Source organism: Neodiprion virginianus, chromosome 6 (genome assembly GCF_021901495.1).
Source record: "Neodiprion virginianus isolate iyNeoVirg1 chromosome 6, iyNeoVirg1.1, whole genome shotgun sequence".
NCBI lineage: Eukaryota > Metazoa > Arthropoda > Insecta > Hymenoptera > Diprionidae > Neodiprion > Neodiprion virginianus.
Window position 1 is genome coordinate 24,436,694 of NC_060882.1, and position 23,412 is coordinate 24,460,105.

The window sequence follows — 23,412 nt, forward strand, 5'->3', positions numbered from 1 at the left end:
GGCTTGGCTCACTCTGACTCTCTCGATATATACATATATACATATGTCAGGGTGCGGACACACACGCACACACGCACGCAGACTCGTGCATAAAATCCATATCCTCTCATTATAACGTCGTCATTAGACAGCTGTCACTACATGTACGAAAATGACAAAAGCACGCGTGGTCGGGGAATATCAATTTTGAGGAATGAATATTTCGAAGCCAACTCAAAGTGCATCGGTATTACTGTAATACCGAAGGATATCGCATTCGACGAAAAGTGATTACACGTCCATTTTTCAACAGATCGTAAGACGTTGACTAGGTACATGTATGCCCTTAACTATGGGATTGAAGTTTCTCAAAAATAACAAAATTTGCAAACTTTAATTCGAATTTAGTTGTTTCGATACTGAACATTTACACAGTACAGGCTAAACGCATTCAGTACTCAACTAACCGTATATAAAACTGAACTCGAGCTTGATTTTTCCTTCTTCCTTCTCTCTTCCTGGTCGTATTTCCTTTTTGCTTTCTTTTATTCTTGCTCTTTGCTCGTTTTTTCGCTATCTTTCCTTCATCCTTCATGCCGGTTAATGCGTTTGCTCCAGATCCTTCAATACACACACACACACACCACACATGTATATATATATATATATAACGTTGTAAGCATCAGCTTGCTTGCAGCTCATCCGTGAGAGCTCGTTTCAATGCTCGTGAAATAACTACGCGTATCGATTTTTCCCGTTTAATGTACCTACCTACGGAAAGAGCTGTGCCAGTACCGATAACTATCTTGGTTTTATTGTATTTTGTATAAGGAATAAAAATCTGTACGGAGAGGTGTGTATGTACCTATGTACATAGGTACATACCTTTCGTACATAAGTAGGTAAAGGATAAAGACGCGAGGTTGGTTGGCTCGTTGGTTGAGTGCCGTTCAGTTCGCTTCGCTTTACTTCTCGTTGGTTTTCTTTGGATTTCTTTTTTTTTCAGAATTATTTTTCGTTTTTTATTCTCCCCTTTTTGTTTATTTGTCTTTTACTACGATCGATATTTACTCCGTTCCTACGTTTGTATTATACATTCCGCGAGGTGATAAAGCTTAGGTTCATGCAACATATATCTAAGTATATGTAGTATGAGTACGTGCATATACGTCGTAGGTGTATCGATTAATTATTGGTGTATTCGTAACACAGCACCGAATTGTCGAGTTTCTTAAGAATTTAACGTATTTTTACGCTTTATTTTTCTTTCCCTAATTAGCAGCACGCAGAAAATCAATATTTAAGGCACATATGATTATATTAAAGTAGAAGACATTTTTTTTTCTTTAAATACGTCCATGAAAAGTATCGTATGTAAAAGTTCTTCGAAACTGTATCAGATTATTTGTCATTGTTGTAGATGATTTATATTTCCGGGGTTAAAAATTTAACATCGTACGTTGCATGATGTGCATAATACGTGTCACGATACGAAAATCTCCTTTATAACACTTGTTTCATCTTCATTTCTCCGATATCGAGAATGAACCCTTATCAGATATCGTGGGTAGGTATATTCAATATTTACTCTGGAAATGCGATTCCTCCACTCCATGGAAGGGACGAACTCTTTAATTTTCCAGATTTGAACTACGGTGACGCTATGCAAATATGTACCCAGTACTTCCCCGCAGATGTTATATGCATACATACGTATATGCGTGCTTCTCTCTCTCTCTCTCTCTCTCTCTCTCTCTCTCTCTCTCTCTCTCTCTCTCTCTCTCTCTCTCTCTCTCTCTCTCTCTCTCTCTCTCTCTCTCTCTCTCTCTCTCTCTCTCTCTCTCTCTCTCTCTCTCTCTCTCTTTCTCTCTCTCTGTCTCACTCTTCCTCTGACACCCTTTGTGAATTTTCTATCCGCCTGGAAAATTGACAAGAGTCGCGGTAAAGTTTGAACCCAAGGAGGAAAAACTCGGTTGAAGAAGATATCAACGGACCCGATAGATGTTAGGTTGGGTATTACGCTGAGCTCAGCTGATCTTCTCCTCGTCGTTCCTCGCGGGTTTTTCCCAGTTTACGTTTATTGAATAGGAACGAAATTTTCTCTTCAAACGATGATTGAAATTTCATTTCGGCGTGTGTGATAAATTTTCGACTAACGAGGATTTTTTTTGACTGCTTTACCAAAGCATTATAATTGCAGTTTCCGGTGCGCGATATGTACGTGGATAACAATTAAATCGAATTGGAAGAAATACGATTCGCCAAAAAAAGAAAGACTTTTTCAACTTGTACGCGGAGGGAATCTCCGTGTTATACAAATACGCTGCGAGCGTGTGCTAATCGAAAAGTGGAGTGTATTTGCCTAGTTCTCGTCATCAAATCCCACGACGACCGCTGGCAGCTAGTTAAATCCGTCGTTGTCGTAATTCGATCGATTTTTACACACGTCGACTCCGTCTCGTATATCTCAGCATCAAATTGCCTTGTCAACAAACTGCAGTGTGTAACGAGGTGTTATCAAACAAAATCCGATTTTCACAAGGATTCTGGCATGCAAGTAGCCTTGCAGGCAGGCTCCGTGAGGCTTGAAAAATATAGTACATATTTTACCGTAGTCGCAACCATGAAATCAAGGTCAACCAACTAACTGGCACTACTAATGATGAATACGAAAATGGTATCAATTGACCGGTCAATTAGTCGTCAATTAACGTGAAAGAATTAGTTTTCTATTGCAATAAAGCGTGCAAGACAACGATAACGTTTCGATAACGATATTGAACATGAAATAAAATAGACTGATACGAAGAATATGCGAAATAGTTTAAGATGTTGTGAAAAACAGATTATTTATTTATTTATATGGTGATTAACGAGTCATACCATAAAGTTTTATAATACAGCATAAAATAAATCATCCCCATTCGTCGCAAGCCAACGAACTTGGCTTGATAGTTTTCAGTGTTTAACAGGAATGAGCAGCACAAAATGTATAAAATAATATAATTCAATTGAGAAGAAATCATAGAATATTACGATGAGGGATTGAGAATAGAATATTCGGACGATGATAGTGTAAATATGTACATCTGAGAGATCGTAAAGTATCGATGATATTATCTGTTGAAGGGAGAGCGATGATAAATACTTTAGGTGTGTATATGATTTATTGAAGAAACTTGATAAATTTACTCACAATATCTGTCGTCGAGATTATATTAGTCGATTGAGACCTAATCAGGATTTAGTCCGTGACATACACTTAACATTATTTAATTTTATAGAAATTTAAAGACGACTTTTCTCCTTCAACTGCTGCGTAGACCTACTGCCTCACTATTTATTTTCAATAGCGTACAATAATGAAAAGATTCCCGACGAATCATCGGCATATTATAACAACGTTGTTCAATCATTTTCGCATGACTCATTCGTAGCGCCTGCAACTTTATATCCGATCCGTTGTAAAATCGTACTGCGTGGGAAGAGGAGTTGGGAAAAATATGAAAGAAGTAGAAAATGCACAAAAGGCAAGCTGCAAACAAGTAATATCGTTTCGGCGATTCCTATTTCGATACAGGTAGGTACGCACTGCATGACTCTATAATAAGCTGCGAGATGTGTGTAAATAGTAAAATACACATCCGCGCATGCATGTATTCTCCTCGAGTAAATACGCGTGGATGAGTATATGCTAGGCATACTCACATTCGTTCAAGTATAGATCTTCTTGGTATAAGGAGGATGTGACTCACGACGATTCTGAAGTAAGGAAGCTACCAGTTACTCACCGTATCCATATTTCTACGATCCATACTACGTACAGACGTATGAAAGGAATGGCACAAACTATGAAGTATGAACATATTTGTTTTAAAGCAGATATTGTCCTTCTCGCCCTGCAGGCATTCCCATAAGGAAAGGGAATCCCGTGGACGTTCCTTTCTCCCACTTTTTCAGATGCAATCACGCGACGTTGAAAGTATCGCAGGTAGACTAGCAATCGGTCAGGTTCAATGTCTGCATTTCTTTATCTACTTTTCTATACCTGCCGCCTACTTTTAATACCGTGTAACACGTACAATAATATACAGTTGTATAATATATTTTTCGTCGACTTTGCCGGTATAATTTTTCTCTATTTTTTGTTACAGCTGCTAAATTCCCTTGCGTCCGATTTGGACTGTATGCTGAGCGAATTGTGCACCACGCCTGATCCTTTTACAAGGTGAGTTTCTTCTTCTTTTAGTTTTCCTCATTCTTTCGTTCACTTTCTATAACCTGAACACCGTAACACTTCGCGTTGCGTTCGTATCATCGGATTTTTGTCAAAGGAAATATGGAGAAATGTATTTTTCATATCAGTTTTCATAGCTGTAACAAATGATTTTCAACTCGTAACAAATGTCGCTGCATAAATCTAGCATAATCGATAGACCTGAAACATATAATGTATCATCATCCGGATTTCCGGTGATTTTTTGTCTTCCGAGATCACGTGTGTGTGTGTGTGTGTGTGTGTATTATGCATAGATGAACCATTAGCGAGGCTTTATTCTTTGTCAACCTCAGCAGTTGAAGGAGAGAAGATACAAGGTGGAATAAATTTCACCCCTCTTGCAGTAGACGATGGTGGGTGAGGCCAGAAAACATTCCTCAAAGGTCTCTTTGATCAAATTTTACTATCAAAGAAATTCGATACATCGTCAGCTGGGTTTTCCTTCAATACCTTCCCCCATCCAACGTTTTTTTTCTTTTTCTTTTTTTGCTGCATCTCCTTCGTCCTCCGAGCTTTTCGCTGTGACAGCTAGAATTCAAATTACTCTCTGTTGAAATTTGTCGTGTGTGTTTTTATTCTCCAGAGGTATTCATTTTTTTTTTAACATTTGCTTAAACAAGGCAAACAATTGTTCCCCGTTTTTTTTTTTCTTGTGTTTTTTCTACCTTCCACGCAGGGTTGAAAAAACCACCCCTACGTCAACGAAAGAACGTGGCATATTCATGATCTCGAATTAGTGAAACAGTTTGGTGAGCAACGAAACGCACACACACACACACGCGTCCGAAAAAAATTCGGTAACTTTCCCGCGGTGGCAGAAAAAATGGGGAGAAGGATCGTTATGTTTCGCATTTTATTGTTGAACCTGACCGGAAGTGATATTAGCTTTTTGCCCTTGTGCATACGATGCGAACGGGGATGAGTGTAACAACCGTAGCGGTACTTTAAATACCTCAGATTCATATACCTACCACGCTGCTGCATCGTTTAAATCATTAATTCCCATTATTTACGACCAAAATTTTCGCGACATCCTCCTACGCGCCGAGTAGAATAATTTCCATATCGTAAGACCCACGTGATCTATGGGAGGTCTTTGCCTACAATATCCTTATGTTATATGGAACAACGTAGCTGAGATACTGGGTGGTCATTTAATTGTCAAACATCGTAAACCGTGAGACCAGCAACCCTTTTGACAACCTCAAACCGCGTAGTTTTCAAATTTTATGTCCCTTAACCCTCGAGAATGACGATGTAATTGCTGAGAAAAGAAAGGTGAAAAGTTGTCTTCAAGACGGTCAGTTTTGTCAAGTAACATTGAATCCGATGAAAAACGGAATAATATCATTTTTCTCGTATTTACTTTTTGAGGAATTGCACGATTTTGGGGCGAAATCACAACGCGCTTTTTATTCCGAAAATTTTGCCTGTTTTCGGAGTAGAACATCTCACCCGTTATATGATAATATATGACATAACACTATATTATATCTATATCTGTATAGAGCAGGGTTAACCCGTAAGATTTAACGTCTTGGGCGTGGTGTATTCACAAGCGAAGATAGACGACATTTTCCTCAATGGACATTGAATTTCAATGGGGAATCGGGAATGGCTTTTGGTTAGTAAAAGGTGCAAACCAACCTGAAACGCGTTCAAGAATACAACGCTCTTCCTCGAAGCTGATAAACCGCTCCATTCGTATCAAAAGGGTTCAATTTCCGCTCTACTCATTCGCACGCAAACAATAACCCCTGACGATTCTCCGAACGCGTGTCTCGATAAGACGGAGGAGGAGGAAGAAGACTCTTGCGGTATACCCGGGAATGATTTGAATCGCTTTCGATGACGTCACACGGCACCAGCCAGTGAGGAGAAAGGAAGCTTGGATCAGTGATTCTCATTCCGTGTCAAGGGTCACGGAACTTTGACTCCGCTTCGCGAGCTCTGAACTTCGTTGAAAAAATATACCTCCATATGTGCGGGGGCGGTGCTATCTCTCCCCGAGAATTGTTCAACCAAGAAAACATCCACTTTTCGAAGATTCGTTTGGTCGAATGCGGGCTTTTCACGCACCCTCTTTCGGTCAATAGTACCTATAATGTAATACTTTCCTCATCCTCTATCCGACCCAATCGCGATTCGCGCTTTCTTGCAATATTATACGGGGCGTGAAAATCACGGCGGTCTGCATGTGTTTGACGCTGGTTCGTGGAGGCGGTCTGAAAATATGGTCGCATGATCGAAGTTGAACGGAAAAAAAAAGAAACGTCGCGTCTTATACTTATCGTTTTCCTGATATACTTGGAATTTAGGGAGTAGATTTTTCAGGAGTCGCGTGAAATTTTTAGAAAAGGGTTCGCGTTAAAAATTCATTTATGCTAATGAGATTTTCTGTTCTTATTGTTATCATTATGATTTCTTCTATGACATAATTTCACTATTCCATCATAAGACTGCTGGTTTTCTCATTATTTTGCACGATTTGACTTTTTACACAAGTATTAGTTAAATAGAAAAAATAATGATAGTGGTATAACATTCGGTATAGAAATTCAATAAAAAGATCAGCGCGATGAAACACGACGCATATAAAATGATGTTATCCTTTGTTTTTTCAAATTTTTGTTGCTACCTGTTCCCCTCTCAGTGTTTTTACAAAACACATTATGGTAATGCCGAATGGCTTTATCAGGTCGAAGAAATGGGCAACAGCTGCCGTTTGAGCGAGCGATTACGCATAATTTTATGCACTTAATATCAAGCACATGTTTTCAATTGGGTCATTTGCGTCTGTAAATGCTAATTTCACACGTATTTTGGGACGGTCTTTAAATCCCTTCGACGTGATATATATATATATATGTATATATATATATATATATATATATATATATATATATATATATATATATATATATATATATATATATATGTATATGTATATACGCATGTATATGCAGCGTTACACATACGGCACAGTGTCAGCGTAATGTCGCCTCTCCGCATGCGTTTCTGTTCCATGTAATACGTTACATACCCCATATGTATTATATACCAGTTTTGTGCGTTACGCCATAACGTATATACCATGCATACATTTGCGATTCCCTATGTTCAAACCGCGACAAAGCGTATCCTACATTCCCTCCCTTAGCTACCTCACATTTCACCCCTTCTGCCATCCCTTATGGGGACCCATACCCACGTGTCACATATACACATAAGTGGATGCACACGTGTGTCAAACACCTCTATGTATACCCCGTTCCTATACGCCGAATTCCCCGGGTGACGGTTCGAACGACAAACCTAACCTTTTGCCTTTTACCTCTTCTTCGATCCTTCGCCACCCTTTGTTTTTTCGGGATCGGAGATGATCTCGCTGCAGTGGGTATCAAGTCGTAAGTAGGTACGATAAAGTGGAGAAAAACGGATGTATCAGATCCCAATTGTCCAACGAAATCGAAATCGCAAAGAGAATCGTTTTTTCACCGAGTATTCTGGAGTCAGTATAGTCACAGAAAGAGTTGTTTTTTTTTTTCTTTTTGCTTACAGAAGCAAGATTTTTACCGGGTACGAGAAATCCAACCAAGGCTGTTAATGCGTAGTGAAACTCGCAAAATTCTAGCTGTTGTAAAAAGATTTTCTATATCTGTGCCCGAATTATCGCTGTGGATATTTCTACTCCAGTGGAATAATTTCTATTCCTATAGTAAACACTGTTAATCCCAATATGTTATACATTTTTCGTTCATTAGATACATCCCTTATTTTATCAGTATTGCCGGAAAGAATCCTATCTTCTTTTCCCATCAATTTTTAACTGATCGACGCGCATATTCCTGCGCAACACCATCAGAGGTGCACGGCTGTATGAAAATGATTAAACGAAAGCACGTAACTCTGAATGAGAGTTTGCGAAAAATCGGAGGGTGCAGAAAGAATATCAAACAATTCTAGATAAGTTTGCGCGCGCGACGATGGAAAATTTTAACGCTACTTTATACCGCGTGGCGGCGTGAGAATAAAAAGTTTAATATAAGGAGAGATTCATGCTATAGATGTATGCATACGTGTATACGTATATACTCGTATGTATAAGACAATCATGGCAGTGATCTATGCGCTTGCGTATGTATGACGCAACCTTACCGTCTCGAGAAAATATGAAATTTACATTTTTTCCTATACCCATCCATACGCCGAACGAACGTACACCGGAGGGTCGAAAATAGGACCCCCGACTTTCCATTTCGCAAATCCGATCATTTTTTCTCTTTCCTTCCTTTCTTTCTTTCCTTCTTGTCCTTCTTTTTCCCCTTTTCACATTTCCGTTTTGCACCTCATTCGTTTCCCTTTTACAGACTATACGTACACCTACTTGTACGCACATGATGATCGCAGACCCGCGTTCTTTTACATCTAATATGTACGTCATTTTTTGGAGTCCTGTAGGTACGTGAATTACTGTATTTAAAATTTGTCGATAGATTGTATAAAATAATGGATATAAAAAAATGGCGATGGGCTAAGAATAAATTGCAGCCACGCGTACCGATTCCTTATAAGAGGGTCTGCTGGTAGATAAGAAGAAACCGGGTATGTTTCTCGGGATGTAAATCTGCGATGCCGAGATTGTCGTGCGTGGGTTGAGGCGACGGGTTCCTTTGGATTTCTGAAAGCATCGACGCTGCCGTGCAGGCTGAGTAGAAATTCGCCAGGTTACGCCGCCACTGTGACTTATAACCACTACCCCTGGCTGCGGTACAACACTTGAGAAGAAAGCGAGCTAGCGAGAGCGAGCGAAGGGGCTGTGCGGAGAACTTAGAATTGAAATGAAATTCCACCCCGGTCGTGGTTGAATTATTATCAGTCTGTAATCTTTCTAAAAAAGTTCACTTGACGCCCCTCCTGCCTGCCTCCCTCCCTCCTTCCTTCCTTCCTTCCTTCCTTCCGCGAAATTATGGCTATTCATTCTCCGTTCTCCTTCGCTCTGCCATGCCATGCAGCTTCCATTTCTCTGGCTCCCGCTTTTTTACTCTGTGCCTAAATGAGGAGGGGTAATAACCGATTTCAAAGATTTCGAGGGCTCTTTACTCTTCTTTTCGTTTAATGGAAGTACGATGTTCAAAAATTTTATCTACCGCACCGACCGCGACCACGTGTCTGTTAATAAAAACCTCTTCGCGTATCTCTGTCACTCTTCTTTACGCTCATTTTTGCTATGAAAATGCAGTGATGCTCGAATGACCAGCCGATTATTTGAATGAAATTTGGAAATTTCCAGGTCTACTCGTCCTACGTTCAAATACACTCTCTGGTTTTTACGTCTGGCCTTCAAACGCTTCCCGTTATGTAAAGTGCCATTACGCCTATTGCGTCTTCTTTGTTCACAACCGCAACCTCAAAATTAATTCCAATTCCTCTCACTACTCTGACCTTCCAAGGACACGTGCACGCACTCGTGTCATTGTTGGTTTTAGTCGGCGCACTGCACACCGGACTCCGTTGACTTAACGGTTCGAGAATTGGAATGCACAACCATACCTAACCTAATGCTTTGAGTTGTCATACGTTGTAATTTTTCCTCTTTTAATCCATTCGACTTGAACCCTTACGCATACGTCGCTGACGTTGGATCGTCGGGTATACCACCTAGATCATGCGTTTCTACAAAATGATCGTAATCGTAAGTCGTACAGTTCCAAATTACATCATCGGAGGAAATATGATTGGTACATGATATTCGTGAATATACGTTCGTTGAAAAGTTTCCCCCATATCGCTGAGTTAATTATTATCTATCGTGCGGAAAATTGCATGTCTACTAAACGCAAATCATCAATTCGTACACCGTATTATTTTGACCTGCGTAAAGTATAGCTTATGCGAGAATTGGACGTTTATTATTGTCCCAGCTGCGCAGTCACGTTGTTGTACGATTATAGAACCGCATTGAGCGATAGGGAGTTGATTCTTGCGCAAATTCGATAATTCGTACTCATTGTAAAATTCGAATTGAAAACTTTGCGCAACACCGTCAAATTATTCCGAATTTCAACAAGAATTGAATCGCTATCATTTTCGGGTGTACCTGGGATATTCTTCCCTGCCGATTTTCATCAGAATTAAAGCAGCAAAAACCTCATATTCGCCCCTCGACCCGCGTGGGTTCAGAGATATCTCCTTTTCCCTTTATATCCCCGATGCCGTTCCGATAAATTCTCCAGGTTTTCTGGAAGTTCCCCAGGACTTTGAGCTAGCCTAACGCGAATCTAATGTTTGCCCTCTCGTGTATAACGGCAGAGGGAGTCAGCCGCCTCGCTCATTCTCATCATCATCTTCATCCTCATTCTCATTCTCGAACTGATGCGGAACGCGAAATGGAACCACACCAACAACAGTAACGAGGATACACGGATGCATGGCACACGTGCAGTGCGACTAGGCGATGGAATTCATTCTCTATGCGTATTGTGTTTACAAGTTTCCACTTACGTAATTGTGCACACAGAATACGTATACTTATGTACGTACGTACGTACGCCACGGTATCTGTATTTTTTCTACGTCGCGGCGCAACGACGAGTATCGTGTACCTACGTGACATTTGACGAAAGCTTTCGGACCGCGGAGGGAATTTTAATACCCGGCAATATGTCGAAAAAAGCAATTATTTATTATATTTATATAAATTTTGTTTGTCTACCGTGATTGCGAGGGATCGCGGTTTACCTGCAGATTTACAGACAGAACGACGCGATTCATACGTATTTACAAGATTATGCGGAATTGATGAATTTTTTGAACACTGTTATAGAATGCCTGTATTTCAGTTCTCGAAGTAAACACGGACGATAATTATAAGGGACGAGAAAGAACCCCTTGATATAAAGAGGGTCGGAAAGAACGACAAGAAAACGAGAAGGCGAGGTGTAAAGCTTAGAACCAACAACACCGCGCATCACTCGCCGAGCGAGTTTCCACCTATAGTTTTTTTTTTTTTTTCTCCTCGGACGATCTTCGGAATCGTTAAGATTAGGGGTGGTGATGACGGTCCGGGTAGTTACCAGATCTAACGGGAAATTAATGTCCGCGCCTGCAGGACTCGCGGTAGCGAAGTTATTTGGGGTAACGGAGAGATCCGAACTCGGGGTGGGGCGGTGGATGATATCGTTAACCGCGCGTATAGACAAAGGGTGCAGGATGCGGGGTTCTATTAAATACATGCCCGCCCGACGCGGCGGGGCGGCGCTAATTCTCCAGATAATAATAGATTTCGAATATCTCAAGAGTCCCTTTCGAATTTCCCCGGGGTTGCAGGTCGACGGAGATGAAGTCGCTTAGCTTTTCCGCGAATTTCGAGGTAGGGAGGACAGCCCCGGCACCTTTCGCGTGTCAACGACAGACTTGCCGCTTTATATAAATTGTACAATGACGTCAGAAGTCGGGAAATTCCATTTGACGAATGGATTCTATAGAAGGATAATTAACGACGAGCGCTTACGCTGCTTCAGGCACTGTATGGAATACTTCAGATATTTCCCCGCCTCTTCCTCCCCCATCTGCGCAACGTCGAGAGCTGGAGACAAGCCGAAAATAGCTGTCAGTCAAATCTATTCACTCTTGCATCTAGAGTACAACTAGTACCTAGGTGCGTGTTATTCCCGGGATCCGTTCTGCGTTATTTCAGACTTCTTGCTGCGTTTCATACTTCATGCTTCTTCGGTCAATTTTAATTATTAACGAACGACTAATCAGACAGCTCGAAACGTTAAAACTGTCAAAATGCAAGCTATCGATGTTGCATAATGTGTCGAACAAAAAGAAACGTAATTCTCGTTTCAGGTCTCGTTACGAGCGGTCGACTTCGTTCGAACAAGTCAAGAAAACAACACGTTCTCACTTTTGTTTCACAACGACAAGGCCTTGTAAATACATCTAGACACTGAAAGGCAATTCACTCCGTCTATTAATCGGAGAAAGAATGAATTAATTCTTACGTAATTATGACCCCACTGGCAGTGATCCGTGCGATTCGCGATTTGCCGATCGTAGGTGCGAATATGCTTTATTGCAGGTAGAGTTACCCGTTTACTCGAGACCATCGACGATTTGACGTTAAAATCGGATTTCCACAAGTCCACAGCTGTGTCAACGTAGCGTCAAATAGATTACAAATAGCTCTCAGCCACCGATCTCCACGTGTCTAAGTGTCCCGTGTAGCATGTTCTACGTGTCACTTGTTCCCGGTTTCCCAGGAAGCGAAGAAAAATCTCGGTAAGAGCGAACGGACGGGCAACGCGTGACAATCTCTGTTCCAGGCGTTGTAAAGCCTCTCGACGTGTGCGGCTGCACACACACACACACACACACCGATTCACGGAGGAAGGAGTGACGGAAATAACTCAGTTTTGGAACGCAATCTCAATTTTCTCCCCGCTAGCCGTTAAGACCCTGGAAAATATGTGTATATGTATAGAGACAGATCTCGCTGCACGCACGCGATGCTGCACTTCGATCGTTCTTCTTTCTCATTTTCTACAACGCCGCGTAGGGATGCTGCGGAACGATTTACTTCTCATTCTATTTTCGTTTTTTTTTTTTTTTCCCTTTTTTTTCTTTTTTCTCTTTATAATTTACTTTTTCTCAAGCAGCCCCGCTCTTCTCCTAATACCTACTCCTCTGCGTGTCACGGAACCGTAACGCTTAACTCAAATCGAACAACCGGCGAGATAAATCCTCCCTGGTAATTCAACCACGTAATACCCTGCGACCCTAGACTTTTACTTCACTTTACTTTCAACATTATCGGATATACGTCAGGAACGGTCTTTCGTGTTTTCGCGGAATTTCTTTCTGGTATACGGGATATCGGAACGAAATTCTCCGTCATCGGTATTATCTTGTAACAATCGTAACACGCTGCGTACGCAACTCACTTGACAAATCACGTTTTCAGTTTTGGTATCCTCTCTAATCCCACGTATTCAAGGAATTAACGGATCGAAATATACACAACTCGAAAAGAAAACATATAAGCAAAGAGCCTGATCATTTCTCGGCGTTAATGCCAGAGGAGCTTTTCAGCTTCACCGTCTGGGTAGTTCTCGGCTTCTTTTTCTTCCTCGGAAATGTCAAACTCAACGGAATACCGAGAAAAAACCTCTCCTCAGCGGCAGCTCGAGTACACGAATCCCTGAATCTTCCTCCCCGCAGCTTTCTTGACTCGAACACGCGCGTCAGCTGCTTTATTTCCCCGTTCTTATCAGTCCCTCAGGTTCTGATTAACGCGTTGCAGATTACGAGTTACGACCGCGTCCCTTCTCTCGTGCACGTATCACCCGTACCTAAGAGTCCGTCGTCCGGACGAACCCTCCATCTTCAAATTTATCGTCGTGTCCGGGCTGTTTGTAGGCCGGAACATGTAATCTGCGGCGAAGGCCCGCCAGACGAATTTTCGGTAAATATTTAAGACGGTCTCCGTGATTGGACAAATTGAAACAGAACGGTCTGAGCCTCGTAACTATAAGGCTCAATCGATGTCGCTAAATTATGCAAGACGCCGGGTCACCCGGCTGCGAAATTCCTTGATTCGGTAGCTACTGCAAAGAAGAGATTCTCAGACGAGGAGAAACTTTCTCCTCCGCTCTTTGCGTACTCTTCTTCTCCTACCTCCCATGCTCTTCAACTTTGTACTGTAGGTATATTGGATGTGATCCAGATATAACGCATAGTCGAGTCTTACGTCTTTTTTGCGAAGACACACTATATCGTGCAGTATTAGGACCGAATTTTTATCCCCAGCGTTCTACTCGATACTAATTCCCGAGTATTTCCACCGAATAATTTCCATCATCGGGAGGTTAATCGGAACCGAGCACACCCGACTCGGTACGTGCCTAATACAGCTAGTATGCATGCACATATATGATCAGATATAGATACCTGCTTGGCAAATTGCAGGCGGTCAGCATCCTCCGGTATAGATATTGAGATGACCTGTGAATAAGCTTGCTGCGCGTGTGTGTGACGAGCACCCAGGGTTCCTACGGCATGTAGATGTGCGGGGGTGGAAGGAGGGGGGCGACCTTTTCGCGCAGAGCGCGAGCTTTCGCCCCGGGAGGCACTCTAGGCATGGCTAGGACCGAGTGGCTGCCTCGGGTCTAATCTAATTTGTAATTGTAATTTATACCGAAATCACCCTGCCCGAAGAAACACCTGCTCCTTACCGAAATTTCTCTTCTCACACTAGTCGAGGGTTAAAAAATTGTCCCCGTCAAAACGCGCGGCGGGTCTCTTTCTCCGATCCCGAGACGACGGGATTTTTCCTCGTGTAAAAAGTGTAAAAATAAATTGACGAATTTGTCAATATCGAAAGTGGATAGAGAGCGACGCCGCCACTTTTCCCTCTTCTTATCGCCTTCCCGCTTCGTTTCCGGAGCCCCTATATCCGTGCATCAGCCAGCACCGACAGAACTTATCAAATAATACGCGCTTTGAAATATTCACATCGGGAATACTTACATAGGACTGGTGCAAGTGTGCAAGCTCGGGTGAAATTTTTGCACTCCGCGGTGGAGCGATCTACCCTAATTCTTTGGTTCGTTAGATCCTTTCGACCCTCGTGGTGGTCGCCGAAGGGTTTGTGGAAAATTTCATTCCTTTTCATGAATTAAATTTTGCGCTCGTAAGACCTTTCGTAGAATATATTAAAAGCTTCCGCGCTCGCTACGGGACGCGTCTCTCTGTTCAACACCCTCGAATCTATATCGTCGTCACCTCGACTTGAAAATCAGATTCTGCAGACGAACGTCAAAAAACTTTCTGCTCCCTTTATGCACGCTGTATAGAGGATGCTCGCATCGCCGTTTGTATAGCTGGAAATATCCATTTTTTCCCACAAAAATATTCAAAACTATATTTCTCTCTTTCTTTCCTCTCTCTCTCTCTCTCTCTCTCTTTCTATCTTCAGCGAACGATCCTCGAGCTTCACGCGCGGCAAGCAAACAACGTCGCGACGGATGCAAGATCGGCAAAATTTCTGCATCGATAAAAACGCTAGGTTATTATATTCTCTGTGTTCTTTTCGAGTAGCATAAGCAATTTTTTTCCACCTTATCAGCCTATTCGACAGTCACTGCAGAAGTTGCAGGGCTACTACGCAGCTACGGTGTGAAGAGAGAGGGAGAGAAAAAAAAAATCAATGCAAGGAGGAGAAGAAAAAAAATCACACTACGACCTGAAATTATTCATTGAAAAGTAAATAGGAATATGCCACCGAAGCAATCAAGTTGAGTGACGTGTGTGTCAATCGAATATTTTTTGTATATACTATACAACCCCTGACGTGTTCATCTTTTCCCGCAGTCACCCATCGCCGTCGGCCACCTTGTATTTACTTTTTTTTCTTCCTCTCTCTCTCTCAAAGTTGGCCGTCGTGGGACATACAAGGAAAAAGCTCCTTGAAAGCACGGCGTTTCTATCTGCGTGCATGTTGTTACTTCTGGTAGATTAAATTTTGGAAAATACATGCTTCGAATTGCTGGAACTTGTCGAGTGTTTCAAAGAAACGTGAATAAAGATTTCATGCAAATTTAACCATCGTTCTTTCTGTAAAAACAGTTTTACTTTTTTTTGTAGCCAACGATCTTCACCCTGAAAGTATCATACTTCAAACTTGAACAATTGCGATGCGACAGTTTGACGATTCGTTCAATATTTTTCGGGCATTAGGTATTTCCACCTGATTTCGATTTCTCGGAAAATCTAAACGCTCTAAAATCTAATAACGACGAAGTATCTCGTTGAGATTTCACTCCGACCCATGTAGACGTAAATTCGGGAAAGCGTATCTAGAACTGCGGTCAAAAGCAACCCTCGAAACTGGTTTCAAGAGAAATTGTACGAACAGATATCAGAGAAGTATGTGGGGGGTGGTCGGGTACGGAAGCCGACAAGTGCGTCCCATAAATCAAAATCGAATATTGAGTTAAATGAAAAGTCAGTGATGCGGACGAGCGCGCAGCAGACGTGGGGTGGTGGATGGTCGGCGAACGACCGAACGATGTCAGGCATGGGGGGCGGAGTCGACGGAGAACCAAGTGCTCGAGGGCACCGAAGAAATTTACTCCCTTCATCCGCGTATCCGCGGCCTGGGGGTGTAGGTACCAAGGATATCTCCGCAGCTTACAGCCTTTTGTTCCCACCACGCGTACGTCTTCAATTATTTATCGCTGACGGAAGAGCTGAAACAATAAAGTCGCTGCAAACGCGTGATGCTGGAATCGAAAGATTGGGTTAACGGTTCAAAATTCAACCGATTCTTGCGAGATTCAAAATCACGGAGCCAATATTGGCGAACGTTGAAGTGAAAATATCAGATTTGTATCGCGATTCGTACGTAGACTTGGATTCTTAATGTCGCTGACTTTTGGACCGTTATCCAAATCCGATATGGTGTGCATTAAAACAGCCGGATTATTCGATTTCTATTAAGATCTTTAATACGAAACTCAGGAGTAATTGTGAATCTTATACTCTTGTGTTAAATTGTTTTTAATAGTTACAAGTCGGATATCCTGTGATATCTAAAGAACTGGTCAAATCTACGAGTTAATCCTCTGCTCATAGAAAATCCAATTTCTCATTAGTGTGACATCAAGTCGTGTTTCATTGTTATCGGAAATGATGAACATAACTCTCTGGACACTCGTATCCTATAACCACCCATAACTTTACCCCCATCACCGCTTCCACGTTTCGTAAATTCCTCGTTACAAAAGATCGTGCATGATCAGCTTCGTTTACGTTACTTTCACCGTGTGAATTACGCTCCACATTTCTGAGACGCCATTTCGCATCGCGAGTCCTGCAGCATCTCGAGATCTGAAACTTTATTGCACTCGCTCGCACTCCGCACTGCATGAGACAGTAACCCGAGTGTTGGAATAGGTCGTGGCCAGACGATCCGTTCGATAACGCGAGCTATGCCGGACTGCAGCGAAGATCGCTGATTATTCCGTAATGAGCCGAGTTGCATGCGTCGGTTGAAGAGGTGGAAGAGGAGGAGCGGAGATCCGTGCGAATGCTGCGCCGATGGGCTTCTCTCCTCGTCTCTTTCTCGTCTAGTTTATTCGACCATTTTGGCAGGCATCCAATCGACGGCCGGGGAGCGCCCGCGACTTTTGCTATTCGATTTTTAACTTATGGGGTCTATTTCGGTTATTGTCTAATGTTAGAATGGCGTGTACCTATGCTGTACAACGTACCCCCGGTACACTCAGAGAAGTGCACTTCAACTAGGGACACTGTCCGGCCGGATCGGGTTGGTGAACCACCGACCCTCAGTATCGAATCTACCAGAGTTTCTTTCCGAAGCAGCAACTCTTTCGTGTCTGAAAATTCAATCGAGAGATGCTAGTGTTTTGCAATGTTATTGTGCAGTTCATCAATCCCAAACAGAGGTCCGTCAACGTTGGCGATCATCTGAAAAGGTAGAATATCAAACATTCGTATTCAATCTCTTTCGCGAAAGACAAGGCGCCAGTTGTCCCAAGTTGGCTAGGAGTCGATACGAATTTTCGGAAATGTCGTCGTCGTCACGACAATGTTTAAAAATATCATTTATTGCAATTTCATTTTAAATAAAGGTACTCGGTGATGCAAAAGATTTATCGTAAATGTACAGTGACTGTAGTCCAAGATTAAATTCCCGAGTCTTTGGTACGCGGTGACGCGTTCATCGAAGCATAATAGTCAATATATCTTGTGAAACGATGATTTTTCTATAAATCGAAAACAGTTTTCAACGTGTATTTTGAAGTGGAAGCCATAACCGCTTCGATGTACCTATGGTGAAACCTGACCTAACTCGGTAGTAAAGTTTTTCCCCTATTTCTGTACCGCTGTAAACTCGAGTTTTGTGGGGAAAAAAGAAACGAATTTCGGTTCGGAACACCCTGATGTACGAACGTACTTTATACCTAAGATGCAATGCGCAAGTTTTATGTACGGTAATTTGAAGACAGATGACATCCGGCGACGGGGATAAGCCGCAAGCTCTTTTTTTTGCATTTGAAGCTCAAGATCCGTGCAATTTTTATTTTTATATTTTATTTATATCTTTTCTTTGTCGCCTTCATCGTCGTCAACGTTTTTCAAAGATATTCCGGTCTTATCGGGGTGAATGAAGGAAATATCGAAGTAAGCGGAAACTGGCGCGTTTGATCGTCGTTCAAACATCGTGTCGGAATGCGCGATTTCCCGAAGCGAGCGACGCATGGCACTGTTGCAGCGGCAGCTACGTTACACAAGAGCAGCGAATCGATTTTCCGTTTTCAGTACACAAAAGGGCTTTCGTTTCCTGCATTTTTTATCCAATCTTCCTTTTTTTCTCTCTCACTATCTCAGCTCTCCTTTTACTTTCTCTTTCTCCTATTGCTTCTTTTTCACTCGAAATATGAAGTGGCGGCATTGTTGCCGGTGACAATAGACGCGAGGGCGACACCGCGGTGTGGCCCTTAAAAGGCTTAGGCACACCCCGCGTCGCGATGTGCTTCGCTCGTTCGCATCGTCCTCCTCCTCCTCCTCGTCGTCGTCCTCCTGAAGATGGCCTCGGGCCACGGTTAAAACTGCTAAACGCACTGTACTACTGCACATTAAAAGGGGTCCCTCTCCTCTCCTCTCCTCTCCTCTCTTGTCCTTTCTACTTTTCTCTCCTCTCTCACGCACCGCGACTGTCGTCCCTCCGTATGTGAACGGTAAGGACCGTAAGGACTGCACGATGACATCCAAGAGACTCGACGCATTGTTATCACCTTATGGAGTGAAAAATGAAAGATAGAAATTTTATTGCTCACCCGGTGTCTCCCCAATGCGATGTATGAATGAGAGGGAAGAGAATGGGAAGATTGAAAGGAACGCCTCTGTATGATGAAACACTAGTAAATACCGTCCCGCTACCGGCTGGCTGCCGCCCTATGCTGTACCGTATTTTGTCACAGCTCAAGTTTTATCGACGCGATAGAAATACCTCACGTGTATACACGGAGAAAGGATTACTTGAATTTACCTTGCGTAACATAGGGATCAAATATTGCCGATAAGAAGTATGGTCATTTGTTTCGAAAAAAAGAGCGATTAGTGCTGAAAAAAATTGTGCTATCGAGTGAAAAATTAGGTAAACTAAATATTCTTAGATTTTTCTCAACAATATGCGGAATTTTTTATTCTGATCAGAGGCTGGGTCTGATTTTACGATTCGAATTAGGCGGTGGATTCGAGAGTGCTGCGTGACAGGTGCGGTTTCGATGCGGCGCTACCGCATAGCTGACAAAGATTTGTCGGGTCTAAAAATTCCCGTCCTGTTTTTAATCCCGGAGTACGATGTCTGAGTCGTTTAAAGAATCCACGCGCCAATTAGAGTGTAAATAATCGCCCGTTTGACACACCGGATTAGATATCTGCAGCCGGTATAATTTAACTTTTGCTACTGCCTTTGGATGGCTTTTGAATTTTCGTAACATCCGAATCGACCGCCACGCTTCCAACGTTTATTGTGGCTAATTTTAACCACCGTCCTCTCCTCGGAGTTCTAGACGCAGGTTCTTCTTCAGACACTTCAGCTCTGATTCATTCTCAATAGCGGAAGTTGTGATATCTTTGAAACAAGTTTCTTTATTTCTCTCCTTACTCTTACGTTCGTCAACTTATTTCGTCGTATCCGCCTCTTTTCACCACCCCGTGAGAACTTTGCAGTCGGCAGAAATGCGCACAAGACTGTATGCTACATTACGCTCGTTCGTGAGAGGAAGAATACAAAAAATGTATATACGTTACGCACCGTAGCAGCAGAGTTAAGATATGATTTACCTGCCGTCATAAATTTGGCGGTGAGAGAAAAAAAAAACAGTGTTTTTCTCAGTCTTTCCTCTGTCTGCTTCTCTCTCTTTCGTTCTTTCTTTCTTGCTTGCTGGCATCTGCCATCCCGGTACAACTATTTGTTCAACTGCATTTCTAGGTCTTTAATTTCATCTATTCCGCACTGTCGTCACGCTGTGCCGCATACGTGTATTGGCTTCAAGAACTTACGCGAGAAGCCTTAAAGAAGAGAGAGACTGCTTTGTCCGCTATGCATTTTATCGTATCTCCTTGTTTTCGTTGTCATTTCGGTTTTTTCTCTTCAGCGAAACTTCTACCAGACGCGTTGTATCTTTCCGTCAGTGTGCACGGAAATTATTATATTAACAAAACTGCGGTGGCGAAATACAAGAAACGATGTTTAGCAAACAAGGCCTGAGCAATTCAGGGCAACGTTTAAGTTTCTCCTTTGTTCTTCTGCCTTCTTATTGCATACACAGATCGTAATAATTAGTACTCCCCATTGTCTTCCGAAGAAGTCGACCGTTTGAAAATCAACTTCGACCATGACGACGCGGTGACGATAATTCATTCGTATACCGCCTTTCAGCGCAAGGCGACTATGCGCGCTGTATAAATATATTCTATACTGTTGGTATACGTGTACACAGAATCCGGGTGTTGTGACGAAAAGAGTATGCCTAGGTACGGAGTGCGGGAAAATATGAGAAACTCGTCGCCATCGCATTGCAGCAAACTTGTACGAACACCGTGCTGTTAAGCGTGCGGGGCAACCTTACGGGAGGGAGAAAATAAAGAAACTAAGCGAAACAAAGCTCAGAGGTATCGAGGTGATCAGCAGCCTTGGGGCTGACGATGAGATAAGGCTGAGAAATCATACGCGAACGCGTCTACCTGTCGTATAGTATTTTAGTACCTTTGCAGAGTGAAGAGATTTTTAACGCCGGCCGGAAGACGGTAATCGAGTGCAACTCTGCAGGGGTATCGGCGAACCGCTTAATAGCTTCTCGCGGTAATTAGAGAACAAAGAAGGCACAGAGTGTGTATCCAGCGTCGGATCGCGTTTGCTATTTCTGAGAGCCGTTGACCAGTCTCAGGTTGACCTTCACTCTCCCGGTCCATTCCTCCTCCTCCTCCTCCTTCTTCTCTTCCTCGCCTCTCCTCTCCTCTCCTCTTCGGTTCTTTCCTTTCCTTTCCTCTCTACGGATCCGACCGTCTGCAAGCGTCGACGGCGCATCGGGACAACCGTAAATGTATTATGCCTGCAACCTGCGCAACGATCTTCGCCTACCTGCACCATCGACGCTGGTATCTTCGGCTGGACAACCTCCTGGTTCTGGCTTTTCGTTTCAATGTTCGATACTCTCGTAAAGCTCACTTATAACCGTCGACAGTGGATTACGTACAGTCTTCTCGAGCACGTTATATACCTACTACCAGGTAACTATGTGGAACAGCTATAAGGATTTTAGTGTGGAACGGTCGTCATTTCGACGAATGAAATGGACTATCTTCGATGTTCCTAAGGAGATCAGTTTTTTTATTCGTGCTCATCCATTTACTTTGAACACCTTGAACACCTTGAAACCGCTGAAACTTCAGAACCGCAGAACCTTCCTGAACATTCATTGCGGCAATGAAGTTGGGAAGCTTTTTCACTGAACCTCCATTTAGAACGGATAAAAAATCGTGTAGGTAGCCCAAGATGACTTATAACCTCGAAAGCTCGAAGGGAGATGTAACAGGTTGTCTGCTGCTGATGCAGAGAAGGCCGGTGTCAGAAAGGATTTCAATAATTTGTTCCGAAGAACGCGATTACACGCGAGCCATTCGTTTTTCTTTCCGTGGCACGCGGTGAGCATGGTGAGCATTTTCGTCCAGAATTCACACGTGCGATTCCGCAGCAGTTGGCACGGAGTCGCATTACTTTTATAGGATCACGGGTAGGTATGGAAACTTTAATAACACTTCGTATTATCGGTTTACGCTTGCAGTACAAGCCTGGAAGTAAGTGCAGCTGACATTAACGCGCAGCTTTTCTTTTACCTCTTTTCTTTTTTTTATCCCTCACGGTTATCTCCGGTCCCCAATTAACTTTCTACACCTATACCGTAACATCCGAAGCGCAGCGCAGGGTAGACATTACTTGCGAAATTGCATCCTGCGCGTTGAATTGCTTATACCTCTTTACCGTAACACAGAGAGTTTCTCTGAGATTTTTTTAACACCGTTTACGCAAATCTTTTCCACCCCACCGAATTTTCTGCACACACAGAGACAACCTGCAAAACTCGTAAAGTCAGACTTGTTTGTACTTGTATATTATACATCATACGCTTGCAAAGAAGGAATATCGTGTTCCTGTGTACCTGTAATACACGTATCGCGGTTTTTGTTTCTGATCGTTAAGTTGACGCGGCCGTTTAACGTCTCCTTTCCTTCAACTGTCCGTTTCCACTTAATCGAACCAGACTATTACACGAAATTATGTATCCTGGGTTGAATTACGACCTCGTAACTTTAACGGAGCTAGGGTTGAAAACAGCTTGGTAGCTAGCTCGCTTGCTTGGGTACGGGTGGAAAGGGAGCGAGTGCGGTCGGTTTGAGAGGTATTCTAGGATGGATTTTTTTCTCCCCTTCTCTCTTCTTTCTATCATACGCTTCCAATTTTGGAAGTCCGTAACGTATACGATTTTCTCTTGTCATTGGGACACTCTCTCTCTCTCTCTCTCTCTTCATACTTCGGAGGTTTTTCCATACAGGAATGCCCGCCCTTTCTTTCCTCGTTTTTGTGTTCTAGTTTTAACAAATTGGCTGTCCCTTGTACCGATAAAAATATTTACATACCTTTCGTTCGTTCGAGCTTTAAAGAAGTCAAAAAAAAAAAAGGCAAAGAAGTCGTAATAAACAACCGCGATTCCCACAGGGAACGAAATTTCGTAGGCACCTGCATAACTCGCTTCCGTGAGCATCAGGTGGACTTGGCTACGTCTTGGTATAAATTTTTAATCTCTCGTAGCGTAGTGGCGGTCTACCATTTTCACCGCAACCCATTTTCAAAGTGTTCGTCTCACCTTGTACACACCCTACACTTTCCCCGTCGTATTTCATCCGCGTCGCCCACGAATTCGACGAATCTACAGGCTGATCGAAAGAAAGATAGAAAGAAGAAAAAAAAAATCTCGCCTATATTTCATTTGCATTTTGAAGTATTATATTCTCGTTATTTTTAAACGTGACGTGAGAAGTGCGAGGCCGAGCGTAGG

General features: G+C 42.7%; 1 protein-coding gene across 7 annotated transcripts in view; it reads left to right on the forward strand.

Moving 5' to 3' along the window:
• The window catches only part of LOC124307502 (protein sprint), a 101,725-nt gene that overhangs the window by 38,264 nt on the left and 40,049 nt on the right, over positions 1-23,412 (forward strand). For all 7 annotated transcript variants that reach the window (XM_046769205.1, XM_046769207.1, XM_046769206.1 and 4 more), the window contains one exon: positions 4,134-4,207. In XM_046769205.1, coding sequence (XP_046625161.1) covers positions 4,134-4,207 — 74 coding nt within the window. The remainder of the gene's footprint in view (positions 1-4,133; positions 4,208-23,412) is intronic.